At 36.1% G+C, this 14,115-nt stretch overlaps 1 protein-coding gene across 1 annotated transcript; it reads left to right on the top strand.

Annotated features, from left to right (window-relative positions):
* Positions 1-626: 626 nt before the first annotated feature.
* LOC137651823 (micronuclear linker histone polyprotein-like) lies at positions 627-4,758 on the top strand. The gene is made up of 3 exons (XM_068385043.1): positions 627-737; positions 3,716-4,106; positions 4,277-4,758. The coding sequence occupies exons 1-3, from the start codon at positions 627-629 to the stop codon at positions 4,756-4,758; spliced, it is 984 nt and encodes a 327-aa protein (XP_068241144.1).
* The last annotated feature ends 9,357 nt before the right edge of the window (positions 4,759-14,115 follow it).

The raw sequence follows: 14,115 nt of genomic DNA, 5'->3' as shown, positions 1-14,115 counted from the left end.
TAATATTTATATGGACATATGTCTATATATAATGTACATATGGACACACACATATACTGTATATATATTAACATTTCCTATATATATAAATTATATATATATATATATATATATATATATACATTATATATATGTATATATATATATATATATATATATATATATATATATATATATATATACATATATATACAATATATATACATATATATACATATATATATACATATATATATACATATATATATACAATATATAATATATATATATATATATATATATATATATATATATATATATATATATATATATATATATAATTCTTTCCGGTCACTTAGCTCCCCGCCCCCGTCCCTTGTCTAGGAAGGAGAAGGGGTAGTCCTATCCTGGTGAGAGGGCGCTGCGTGTCCATGTGTGTGCATATCTATCTAAATATTTAAACGTCATTTTTGACGGGTCTCGTACACTAATATAATTAGACTTCAGTCATCTACAACACACAAATGACCACTTAGAAAGGAAAATGGCAAATTAATGCAAAATAAATATGCACTAATCAAACCCAGCCATCTTCTTCCTTCTGCGAAATTAGAGGAGGTATTGCATCCTTCGAAATATTTGCGCCAATGACCTCACCTGGGAGAAGTTCGACGAACTGGTGTGTTGAAAGCATGACGCAGATAATGGTAGGCGGAAAAAATGAAACTTGTCCAGGAGAGGAATATTTCGATAATGAAGTTAGTGAGATTTAATACGGTTATACATGTAAATGCATACGTTTTATATATATATATATATATTATATATATATATATATATATATATATATATATATATATATAATATATATATATATATATATATTTATATGCGTAAAAATCACATGAAAACGTGATGCTCAGATGCAGAAGAACCACAAGGAAAATGAAAATACGAAATATACAATTAAGTCCTGACTAGTTTCGTGATACTTCTTCAGAGGACTGATTTATTGAGAGAGGTTTCTTTACATTTTATAGGGAAAGTAAACGTACGAGCATACATATAGAGGCGCACAGAACATTGACAATCCCATACCAGCCAACTGTTGAAAAATTTCAATGTAAATGTAGCATTTAAGAGTAAAAATACAATAAAAACAGCCTTAATAAAGAATTCTCCTGACATTACCAAGGGATGTGTATATCGTATTCCATGCAATGCTTGTGAAAAATACTATATTATTCAAACTGGTAAAGACCTAGAAAAGAGAATTGAACAACATAAGAAAAGTGTCAGATATGCTCAAGATAATAATGCACTCTGCTCACGTTAGAGATAAAAATCACACTATTAATTGGTCAGGTGTAAAGAAATTAGTTCATTTAAATAACTTAGTGGAAAGAAACATCATAGAGTCCAGTTTCATAAAAGAAACCTTTGAAAACAAATTGAATATTGGTCATGGAATGTATAAACTCGACGCCTTTATATGTAGAGAGATTTGTAAGCTATATAAAAAAACTTTAACCACCTAATGTAAAACTGAATGTATTGTGAATAGGTAACGTCACTGTGAAACTAATATTTAAACCTAAGGTACCATTCATTAAAGGGTACAATTATTTTATATAGTATGCATAAGTAAACTAGCACTATATAGTGTTATGCTAGATATAAGTATTGATATATACGTGATTTTATGTTTATGGTAATAATGCTGCATGTGCATAGATATATATAAATATATATGTATATAAGTGTATATATGTATGTATATTTATGTATGTGTATATATGCATATATGTATGTATATATATGTATATGTATATGTATGTGTGTATATATTTGTATGTATGTGAATGTATGTGTATATGTATGTATATGTACTGTATATGCATATATGTATATATAGATGTATGTGTATACGTGTATTTGTATATATATGTATATTTATATAGATAAGGCTACCGTTATTCATATAAATAAACTGTATTGAAAGTCAAAAACAAGAATTTACCAGTCACCAGAATGACCCTTTTTAGCAGGTGTCTAATGAGGTCGGATCTCCGTCCAGTAAACACCTGACCATAGCCCAGGTAGCTGGTATGTGATTGTCATTGTTCTGTGCGCCTCTATATGTATGTTCGTACGTTTACTTTCCCTATAAAATGTAAAGAAACCTCTCTCAATAAATCAGTCCTCTGAAGTAGTATCATGAAACTAGTCAGGACTTAATCGTATATTTCGTATTTTCATTTTCCCTGTGGTTCTTCTGCATATATGTATATATATGTATATTTATAAACGTTTGTATATAATGTATAAATAAATGATTTTAGTATTAAGATTAATCTACATTGGCTTATGTAATAAAAGGTTTTGATATCAGCTATCAGAAGTGGCAAGGAAGTAAAATGACAGTTATTTTTGTTGTTAAATTAATCATTTTGCCTCTTTCTTGAAGAATTCTGCTTTACAGAACATCATTTGGTAATATTATCAGTAGTAGTAGTAGTAGTAGTAGTAGTAGTAGCAGTAGTGGTAGGAAAGAGAGAGAGAGAGAGAGAGAGAGAGAGAGAGAGAGAGAGAGAGAGAGAGAGAGAGACGAGAAGTAATAAGATGAAACAGAAGGGGAGATACTGAAGCAGTCTTTTTAGAATAAATTTCACGGTGCAATTTATATCAAAAAGATAAATTATATAATGAACAAAATAAAAAAAGAGATTAGATAATTTTCTGAAGGAAAGATAGATAAGAAGTCGTCGAGAGATTAAACAGGAAGAGAATTTTATTTCGAAAGAAAATAGTAATAACTAGAGGGGCACCCAGTTGAGCGCTGACCTCCGCCGTGGCAGCTTATTTCTGAACCTTTTGATTGGCCCTTACCTTGACCTTAAACCTTAACATTTACCAATTGGCGTGGATTTTTGGACACTCAAATCTAAACCAAGTTTGAAGTCTCTGACAACGATGTCCTAACTTAAGGCTGATTACGTGAATTGGACATTTTTATTGACTGTAACCTTGACATACACTAAAATCTGAACCAAGTTTGAAGTCTCTGACAACGATGTCCTAACTTAAGGCTGATTACGTGAATTGGACATTTTTATTGACCGTAACCTTGACATACACTAAAATCTGAACCAAGTTTGAAGTCTCTGACAACGTTGTCCTAACTTAAGGCTGATTACGTGAATTGGACATTTTGCTTGACCGTGACCTTGACCTTCTAAAATTTATTCATTTCTAGCTTTTTACTTAAAAGTTAATCCCTGAAAGTTTCATTCCTCTACGACTAGAATTGTGGCCAGAAAGCTGTTCATAAACAAACACACTGACACACACAAACAAACGCACAAACAGGGGCTTAAACATAACCAACGTCCAACTCCGTTGGCGGAGGTAAATACACTATAAGAAGGATGAAATGAAAGGGGATTCATTAAAACGGGATTCATATGATCAATACATGATAAGTCCGAGAACGATAATCTGTTATATAAACAATTTTAAGTCAAGTTAATCTGTCTCGATTAAAAAGATGGCGTACTTAGCCCCTAACCTTAGAAATATGATACATTTCAGAAACGTTAAATTGAGCAGTAAGTTCTAAATTTCCAGGTGTCGATTTAGTTAGCTAAATCTCGTATTTTTTTTTTTTTTTTTTTTTTTTTTGCGTGTTATGATAATCAGACTTAATCAAGAAGATTCTGAGAGTAATGCTTAAAAGAATAAAGCTGCTAAGAGTAAAGCTGCTAAGAGTAAAGCTGCTAAGAGTAAAGCAGCTAGGAGTAAAGATTCCAAGCGCAAGGTCTCTAGGAGTAAAGCTGATACAAGTAAAGCCTCTGGGAGTAAAGCTTTTAAGAGTAAAGCTGTTGAGAGTGAAGCTACTAAGAGTGAAGCTACTAAGAGTGAAGCTTCTAAGAGTAAAGCTGCTAAGAGCGAAGCTTCTAAGAGTAAAGCTGCCAAGAGTAAAACAGCTAATAGTAAAACTTCTAAGAATAAAGCTGCGAAGAGTAAAGTTTCTGGGAGTAAAGCTTCCAAGAGTAAAGGTTCCAAGAGTAAAACTTCGACAAGTAAAGCTGATAAGGATAAAGCTTCTAAGATTAAAACTGCTAAGAGTAAAATAGCTAAGAGTAAAAAAAAAACCAATAATAAAACTTTCAAAAGTAAATCTCCAAAGAATAAAGCTTCTAAGAGTAAAACTGCTAATAATAAGGCTCCTAAGAGTGAAGCAAGAGTAAACTCTCTAGGAGTAAAGCAGCTAATAATAAAGCTCCTAAGAGTGAAGCTTTGAAGAATAAAGCTTCCAAGAGTAAAACTTCTAAAAGTAAAGCTTCCAAGAGTAAACTCTCTAGGAGTAAAGCAGCTAATAATAAAGCTCTCAAGAGTGAAGCTTTGAAGAAAAAAGTTTCTAAGAGTAAAACTTCTAAGAGTAAAACTTCTAAAAGTAAAGCTTCCAAGAGTAAATCTTCCAAGAGTAAACTCTCTAGGAGTAAAGCAGCTAATAATAAAGCTCCCAAGAGTGAAGCTTTGAAGAATGAAGTTTCTAAGAGTAAAACTTCTAAGAGTAAAACTTCTAAAAGTAAAGCTTCCAAGAGTAAATCTTCCAAGAGTAAACTCTCTAGGAGTAAAGTAGCTAATAATCAAGCTCCTAAGAGTGAAGCTTTGAAGAATAAAGCTTCTAAGAGTAAAACTTCTAAGAGTAAAACTTCTAAAAGTAAAGCTTCCAACAGTAAAGTATCAAAAAGTAAAGTTGCTAAGAGTATATAGATCCTAAGAGAGAAGCTTCTCAGAGTAAAGCCCAACGTTGTGAGTAAAAAGGGTTCGGATAGTGATTTGTCCTGCTGATTCTTGAGAAATCTCGACCGGGATATTGACGGAGTGATGTAATTAAGGCTGTCGAGAGCACCGTCCAACACTGTATCTCCAGAAAAGGCAAAGAGGATCTCGGTCTGAGAAGGCGCCAGTTTCCTGTGATCTGAAAATCTTTTCAAATTCACATTGCAAAGATTGATACTACCTCTAGAGAGTTATGGCGTCCTTTGACTGGCCGGACAGTATTATTTTGGATCCCACTCTCCGGTTACGGCGCATTTTTTCTTTGCCTACACATATACCGAATAGGCTGGCCTATTCTTTCCATATTCTCCTCTGTCCTCATACACCTGACAAGACTGAGATTACCAAACAATTCTTCGATCAAAAGGTTAACTACGGCAATGTAATTGTTCAGTGGCTACTTTCCTCTTGGTAAGGGTAGAAGAGACTCTTTAGCCATGGTAGGCGGCTCTTCTAGGAGAGACACACTCCAAAATCAGACCATTGTTCTCTGGTCTTGGGTAGTGCCATACCTCTGTACCATGGTCTTCCATTGTCTTGGGGGTAGAGTTCTCTTGCTTGAGGGTACACTCGGGCACACTATTCTATCTTATTTCTCTTCCTCATATCATTTTGAAGCTTTTTATAGTTTACATATGATACTTATTTTAATGTTATTCTAAAATTCTCTTATATATTTCCTTATTTCCTTTCCTCGCTGAGCTATTTTACCTGTTAGAGCCTTTATGCTTATAGCATCCTAATTTTCCAACTGGGGTTGTATCTTAGCAAGTAATAATAATAATAATAATAATAATAATGATAATAATAATAATAATAATAATATGGTTTTAAATTTGCACCACAATCGGTCACTTGCATAACCTACCCACTATTCTTACGATTTGTAGTTAATTAGTAAATTTTAGAACGGGATAAACAACACTGTTACATTTATTCCAATCTGCATCATTATCAATAGGCCTGAACCAATTGTTCAATGTTAATTAAAGGACTTAATCTCTATAATGTAGTCTGTCTTATAACGATGTAACAAGAAATTTATTAACATAAATTACATCATGAAAGGATTCCTGGCTTCTAATGGTGTTTTAAACGAGTTCGTTTTCAATTAAAGAAATGAAATGAATGAAAGAAAGCTCTTTTTCAATAGAAACACACATTTGTAAGGTGGTAGAGCAAAAAGAATTAGATAGTGACACATGGTGATATGAAAAGAATTTAAGCTCGCAAACCAAGGAGAAATATAAAAGGGAAGGGAATAAACGCATGGATAAACACAAATGGAATAATAACAAATAAATAAGAACGATGGATTTTATAGTCGGCTAAATACTAGGAAATAAAGAAAACGGAGAAAACAAGGGGAAACTAAAATGGAATCTATGAAATAAAGAAAACGGAGAAAACAAGGGGAAACTAAAATGGAATCTAGGAAATAAAGAAAACGGAGAAAACAAGGGAAACTGAAACGTAATCAAGGAAATAAAGAAAACGGAGAAAGAGGAGGGGTAACTGAAACGGAATTTACGAAGCGAAAAGGTGAAGATTTCTGGACGGAATAAAAAAAAGGGGGAAAAAGATGAAAGGACGAAATATGAGTGAAGCAGAGATGCAACAGAGCAGAAATAAATGACGAGAGGAAGGAGTGATTAAGGGGAAAGGCGTGAGGAGAGATTGAAGAGAGAGAAAAGGCGTCAAAAGAGATTGAAGAGAGAGGCGGCATCAATGGAGAGCGACTCAGCGTCAATTAAAGAGAATTGGGATCTGTTGATTGGACTCGACGTAAATGGAATGTTTGAAAAGAATCTTATAGCTCTTGCCACGCAAGGTCAAAGATGGAGGAACTAAAACAGATGAATAACTGAATAACAAAAGGGGTTATATTTATTTTGCAAATATTGAGTGAGCATTTGAAAAGCATTTTCAAAATCCTGATACTCGAGTTATTGAATTTGATAGAAATTTTAGATGAATTAACAGATGAATAACTGAACAACAGAAGGGTTTTTATTTTTTTGCATAGATTGAGGGAGTATTTGAAATGAGTTTTCAAAATCCTGATGATCGAGTTATTGAATTTGATAGAAAAATTTTGGATGAATAACACAGCAAGATAACCTGTGTTATCAAGCTAGCTCATAACTGAGAGACGAGGTGAAAGCAACTAAACTTTATTAAACAATCATCGAGTTTATACTGTATACAGCGACTTGCGAGCAAGAACGTCACAAAAATTCTACCATAATAGAACATGAGCTAGCATGATAACACAGATTGGTCTATTAACAGTGCAAGGAAGGGCGTGTGATAAGATAAAAAATCAAAGCTGTTACAATGTACGCGTGGTTATGAAAAACGTGTGATACACGTTAAATAGATATATGTGCAAAACACAATTGAAGTTAAGATATGTGTAATACATACATACATATATATATATATATATATATATATATCTTCTATTAGCGTACTTTTTCCCATTTGTATGGGGTAACACGGTTGCCTTCTTTTGAAGGACTTAGCTTTGGCTTTTGGGGTGAACCGTAGTCCTGACCGGCTGCCCTGCCTGTCATCGTCAAGACCCCGGTAGCGTATGTAATATACAGTGCAGTTGGCAAAGTTTGGATGGCCTATTGAAGACATCCCTGTCTGGCTACCCTATGCTCCACTAAAGTCCATTTCTTTTAGCGAGGCATATTTGCACCTACTCACAGCGGTGCCCTTTTAGCTCGGAAAAGTTTCCTGATCGCTGATTGGTTGGACAAGATAATTCTAACCAATCAGCGATCAGGAAACTTTTCCGAGCTAAAAGGGCACCGCTGCAAGTCGGTGCAAATCTGCCTTGCTAAAAGAAATGGACTATAGATACATGTCTACTATAGGGTCTAGAGCCTTTAGATAGGCGGCCCCGAGACTATACAATAGGCTCTCACGGGACATCAGAATAATTGAAGATATTAAGGCTTTCAAGAGGAAACTGCAGACTTTCTTATTCCGCGAGTGTTTTGACAGTGATGATCAAACAGTAAGCGAACAATTTGCATTGTGAAATGTTAAATACTCCCGAATGAACATCATAAAACGTGGAGGCAGGGTTGCCATGTTTTCTAAATGAAAAAAAAAACAAACTTCTAATCAGGGTTGCCAGGTTTTCTAAATGAGAAAAGGCCAACTTCTAATCAGGGTAGCCAGGTTTTCTAAATGAGAAAATGCCAACTTCTTATCAGGGTTGCCAGGTTTTCTAAATGAGAAAAGGCACACTTCTGATCAGGGTTGCCAGGTTTTCTAAATGAGAAAAGGCCAACTTCTAATCAGGGTTGCCAGGTTTTCTAAATGAGAAAAGGCACACTTCTGATCAGGGTTGCCAGGTTTTCTAAATGAGAAAAGGCACACTTCTTATCAGGGTTGCCAGGTTTTCTAAATGAGAAAAGGCCAACTTCTTATCAGGGTTGCCAGGTTTTCTAAATGAGAAAAGGCACACTTCTTATCAGGGTTGCCAGGTTTTCTAAATGAGAAAAGGCCAACTTCTAATCAGGGTTGCCAGATTTTCTAAATGAGAAAAGGCACACTTCTGATCAGGGTTGCCAGGTTTTCTAAATGAGAAAAGGCACACTTCTGATCAGGGTTGCCTGGTTTTCTAAATGAGAAAAGGCCAACTTCTTATCAGGGTTGCCAGGTTTTCTAAATGAGAAAAGGCCAACTTCTTATCAGGGTTGCCAGGTTTTCTAAATGAGAAAAGGCCAACTTCTAATCAGGGTTGCCAGGTTTTCTAAATGAGAAAAGGCCAACTTCTAATCAGGGTTGCCTGGTTTTCTAAATGAGAAAAGGCCAACTTCTTATCAGGGTTGCCAGGTTTTCTAAATGAGAAAAGGCACACTTCTTATCAGGGTTGCCAGGTTTTCTAAATGAGAATAGGCCAACTTCTAATCAGTGTTACCTGGTTTTCTAAATGAGAAAAGGCACACTTCTAATCAGGGTTGCCTGGTTTTCTAAATAAGAAAAGGCACACTTCTTATCAGGGTTGCCAGGTTTTCTAAATGAGAAAAGGCCAACTTCTTATCAGGGTTGCCAGGTTTTCTAAATGAGAACAGGCCAACTTCTAATCAGGGTTGCCAGATTTTCTAAATGAGAAAAGGCACACTTCTGATCAGAGTTGCCAGGTTTTCTAAATGAGAAAAGGCCAACTTCTTATCAGGGTTGCCAGGTTTTCTAAATGAGAAAAGGCACACTTCTAATCAGGGTTGCCTGGTTTTCTAAATGAGAAAAGGCACACTTCTTATCAGGGTTGCCAGGTTTTCTAAATGAGAAAAGGCCAACTTCTTATCAGGGTTGCCAGGTTTTCTAAATGAGAAAAGGCCAACTTCTTATCAGGGTTGCCAGGTTTTCTAAATGAGAACAGGCCAACTTCTAATCAGTGTTGCCTAGTTTTCTAAATGAGAAAAGGCACACTTCTAATCAGGGTTGCCAGGTTTTCTAAATGAAAAAAGGCCAACTTCTTATCAGGGTTGCCAGGTTTTCTAAATGAGAACAGGCCAACTTCTAATCAGGGTTGCCTGGTTTTCTAAATGAGAAAAGGCACACTTCTAATCAGGGTTGCCAGGTTTTCTAAATGACAAAAGGCCAACTTCTAATCAGGGTTGTCTGGTTTTCTAAATGAGAAAAGGCACACTTCTGATCAGGGTTGCCAGGTTTTCTAAATGAGAAAAGGCCAACTTCTTATCAGGGTTGCCAGGTTTTCTAAATGAGAAAAGGCCAACTTCTAATCAGGGTTGCCTGGTTTTCTAAATGAGAAAAGGCACACTTCTAATCAGGGTTGCCAGGTTTTTTAAATGAGAAAAGGCCAACTTCTTATCAGGGTTGCCAGGTTTTCTAAATGAGAAAAGGCCAACTTCTTATCAGGGTTGCCAGGTTTTCTAAATGAGAAAAGGCACACTTCTAATCAGGGTTGCCAGGTTTTCTAAATGAGAAAAGGCCAACTTCTTATCAGGGTTGCCAGGTTTTCTAAATGAGAACAGGCCAACTTCTAATCAGGGTTGCCTGGTTTTCTAAATGAGAAAAGGCCAACTTCTTATCAGGGTTGCCAGGTTTTCTAAATGAGAAAAGGCCAACTTCTTATCAGGGTTGCCAGGTTTTCTAAATGAGAAAAGGCACACTTCTAATCAGGGTTGCCAGGTTTTCTAAATGAGAAAAGGCCAACTTCTTATCAGGGTTGCCAGGTTTTCTAAATGAGAACAGGCCAACTTCTAATCAGGGTTGCCAGGTTTTCTAAATGAGAAAAAGCACACTTCTAATCAGGGTTGCCAGGTTTTCTAAATGATAAAAGGCCAAGTTCTTATCAGGGTTGCCAGGTTTTCTAAATGAGAAAAGGCACACTTCTAATCAGGGTTGCCAGGTTTTCTAAATGAGAAAAGGCCAACTTCTTATCAGGGTTGCCTGGTTTTCTAAATGAGAAAAGGCCAACTTCTAATCAGGGTTGTCTGGTTTTCTAAATGAGAAAAGGCACACTTTTAATCAGGGTTGCCAGGTTTTCTAAATGAGAAAAGGCACACTTCTAATCCGGGTTGCCTGGTTTTCTAAATGAGAAAAGGCCAACTTCTAATCATGGTTGCCTGGTTTTCTAAATGAGAAAAGGCCAACTTCTAATCAGGGTTGCCTGGTTTTCTAAATGAGAAAAGGCACACTTCTAATCAGGGTTGCCTGGTTTTCTAAATGAGAAAAGGCACACTTCTTATCAGGGTTGCCAGGTTTTCTAAATGAGAAAAGGTTCACTTCTAATCAGGGTTGCCAGGTTTTCTAAATGAGAAAAGGCCAACTTCTTATAAGGGTTGCCAGGTTTTCTAAATGAGAAAAGGCACACTTCTTATAAGGGTTGCCAGGTTTTCTAAATGAGAACAGGCCAACTTCTAATCAGGGTTGCCAGGTTTTCTAAATGAGAAAAGGCCAACTTCTAATCAGGGTTGCCAGGTTTTCTAAATGAGAAAAGGCCAACTTCTAATCAGGGTTGCCAGGTTTTCTAAATGAGAAAAGGCCAAGTTCTAATCAACTGCAGCTTTAAAAGGCCAACAGATTACTAGACAAAGGCCAAAAATGTAGTATTTAAGGTCCACCTTTTAATGATATTACTAAAGGCCAACCAATTTCAAAAAGGCCAAATTTGCGGGTTGTTTTTGGCCTGAAAGAATGCCAACATGGCAACCCTGCACATCCTGTAGTGAGCAGGGTTCCTCTGCTGTACATAACCAGCTAAGCAACCCTTAAAGTAAAAGACATTAAAATAAAATCAACCCAACTTCCTGATGTCAAGAGCAACATCTCCTTTTCCTTAAAAACCAAAAAGGAAACAGTAAATTCCAACACCCCAATATCATCTTATCGAATCACAGTTAAAAAACATTTGGGTGAAATTCTTGGCATTTTTTTTTTCAGCCATTGAGCCGCGGGATATAAAGTTAAAAAAGTTGTAATGACTTTTCAACAACGGGTCCCTCGACTAGAAGTGGGGTGGGGGGGGGGAGGGAGGGGATGTGGAAGGGGTATGGAGTAGGAGTGAGTTGGTTGTGGTAGAATTGTTAAGAGAGAGAGAGAGAGAGAGAGAGAGAGAGAGAGAGAGAGAGGGAGAGAGAGAGAGAGAGAATAGGTGTGTAATTATATTCTGAATAAGAGAGAGAGAGAGAGAGAGAGAGAGAGAGAGAGAGATAGGTGTGTAATTATATTCTGAATAAAAGAGAGAGAGAGAGAGAGAGAGAGAGAGAGAGAGAGAGAGAGAGAGAGATAGGTGTGCAATTATATTATGAATAAGAGAGAGAGAGAGAGAGAGAGAGAGAGAGAGAGAGATGTACGGATGCAATTATATTTATACGAACACAATTATATTCTGAATGAGAGAGAGAGAGAGAGAGAGAGAGAGAGAGAGAGAGAGAGAGAGAGCGCATACAACAATCATTTCTTGAATCTGTGAACCTAATGAACATAGTTTCATTAATATATATTACAGTCTCTCTCTCTCACCCCCCTCTCCTCACATGCACATCTATAAACCTTCAAAAATACTCTCTCTCTCTCTCTCTCTCTCTCTCTCTCTCTGCTGTTACAAGCGTGAGTTTGCCTTCGAGGTTTCTCTTCATTAATCTCTGTAGAACTGAGTATTCATATATATATATATATATATATACATATATACATATATATATATACATATATACATATATATATATACATATATATATATTTATGAAATATATATATATATATATATATGTGTGTGTAGATAAATATATACATATATTCAAATAAGCCATATATATTTTTGATATATTAATGTCTGGATTCTCTTAACGACCTCGGGATCAGAGCCCCAGGCGAAATCACACAAAGACAAGAGCTTGGCTCCGGCCGGGAATCGAACCCTGGTCGGCAAGCTTATATAGACAGTGACTAACCCATTCGGCCACGAAGAAAGATAAAAGTCAATGACAATTCTACTGTACTTATACCTGTCGAATTCAGGTATTTTGTATTTAGAATTGAAATCAACCCATCTTCACCATCGTAGCTAATTGGTAGTTTGTTACTTGGCATTCAATTAATGATAAATTTTGCACATTTTTACGTGTTTTTCATATTCAAATAAGCCATATATATTTTTGATATATTAATGTCTGGATTCTCTTAACGACCTCGGGATCAGAGCCCCAGGCGAAATCACACAAAGACAAGAGCTTGGCTCCGGCCGGGAATCGAACCCTGGTCGGCAAGCTTATATAGACAGTGACTAACCCATTCGGCCACGAAGAAAGATAAAAGTCAATGACAATTCTACTGTACTTATACCTGTCAAATTCAGGTATTTTGTACTTAGAATTGAAATCAACCCATCTTCACCATCGTAGCTAATTGGTAGTTTGTTACTTGGCATTCAATTAATGATAAATTTTGCACATTTTTACGTGTTTTTCATATTCAAATAAGCCATATATATTTTTGATATATTAATGTCTGGATTCTCTTAACGACCTCGGGATCAGAGCCCCAGGCGAAATCACACAAAGACAAGAGCTTGGCTCCGGCCGGGAATCGAACCCTGGTCGGCAAGCTTATATAGACAGTGACTAACCCATTCGGCCACGAAGAAAGATAAAAGTCAATGACAATTCTACTGTACTTATACCTGTCGAATTCAGGTATTTTGTACTTAGAATTGAAATCAACCCATCTTCACCATCAAAGCTAATTGGTAGTTTGTTACTTGGCATTCAATTAATGATAAATTTTGCACATTTTTACGTGTTTTTCATATTCAAATAAGCCATATATATTTTTGATATATTAATGTCTGGATTCTCTTAACGACCTCGGGATCAGAGCCCCAGGCGAAATCACACAAAGACAAGAGCTTGGCTCCGGCCGGGAATCGAACCCTGGTCGGCAAGATTATATAGACAGTGACTAACCCATTCGGCCACGAAGAAAGATAAAAGTCAATGACAATTCTACTGTACTTATACCTGTCGAATTCAGGTATTTTGTACTTAGAATTGAAATCAACCCATCTTCACCATCGTAGCTAATTGGTAGTTTGTTACTTGGCATTCAATTAATGATAAATTTTGCACATTTTTACGTGTTTTTCATATTCAAATAAGCCATATATATTTTTGATATATTAATGTCTGGATTCTCTTAACGACCTCGGGATCAGAGCCCCAGGCGAAATCACACAAAGACAAGAGCTTGGCTCCGGCCGGGAATCGAACCCTGGTCGGCAAGCTTATATAGACAGTGACTAACCCATTCGGCCACGAAGAAAGATAAAAGTCAATGACAATTCTACTGTACTTATACCTGTCGAATTCAGGTATTTTGTACTTAGAATTGAAATCAGCCCATCTTCACCATCGTAGCTAATTGGTAGTTTGTTACTTGGCATTCAATTAATGATAAATTTTGCACATTTTTACGTGTTTTTCATATTCAAATAAGCCATATATATTTTTGATATATTAATGTCTGGATTCTCTTAACGACCTCGGGATCAGAGCCCCAGGCGAAATCACACAAAGACAAGAGCTTGGCTCCGGCCGGGAATCGAACCCTGGTCGGCAAGCTTATATAGACAGTGACTAACCCATTCGGCCACGAAGAAAGATAAAAGTCAATGACAATTCTACTGTACTTATACCTGTCGAATTCAGGTATTTTGTACTTAGAATTGAAATCAACCCATCTTCACCATCGTAGCTAATTGGTAGTTTGTTACTTGGCATTCAATTAATGATAAATTTTGCA

This window comes from Palaemon carinicauda, chromosome 13, assembly GCF_036898095.1.
Source record: "Palaemon carinicauda isolate YSFRI2023 chromosome 13, ASM3689809v2, whole genome shotgun sequence".
Taxonomy (NCBI): domain Eukaryota; kingdom Metazoa; phylum Arthropoda; class Malacostraca; order Decapoda; family Palaemonidae; genus Palaemon; species Palaemon carinicauda.
Note: the sequence above shows the minus strand (reverse complement) of the source record. Positions and strands in the feature narration are given on the sequence as shown.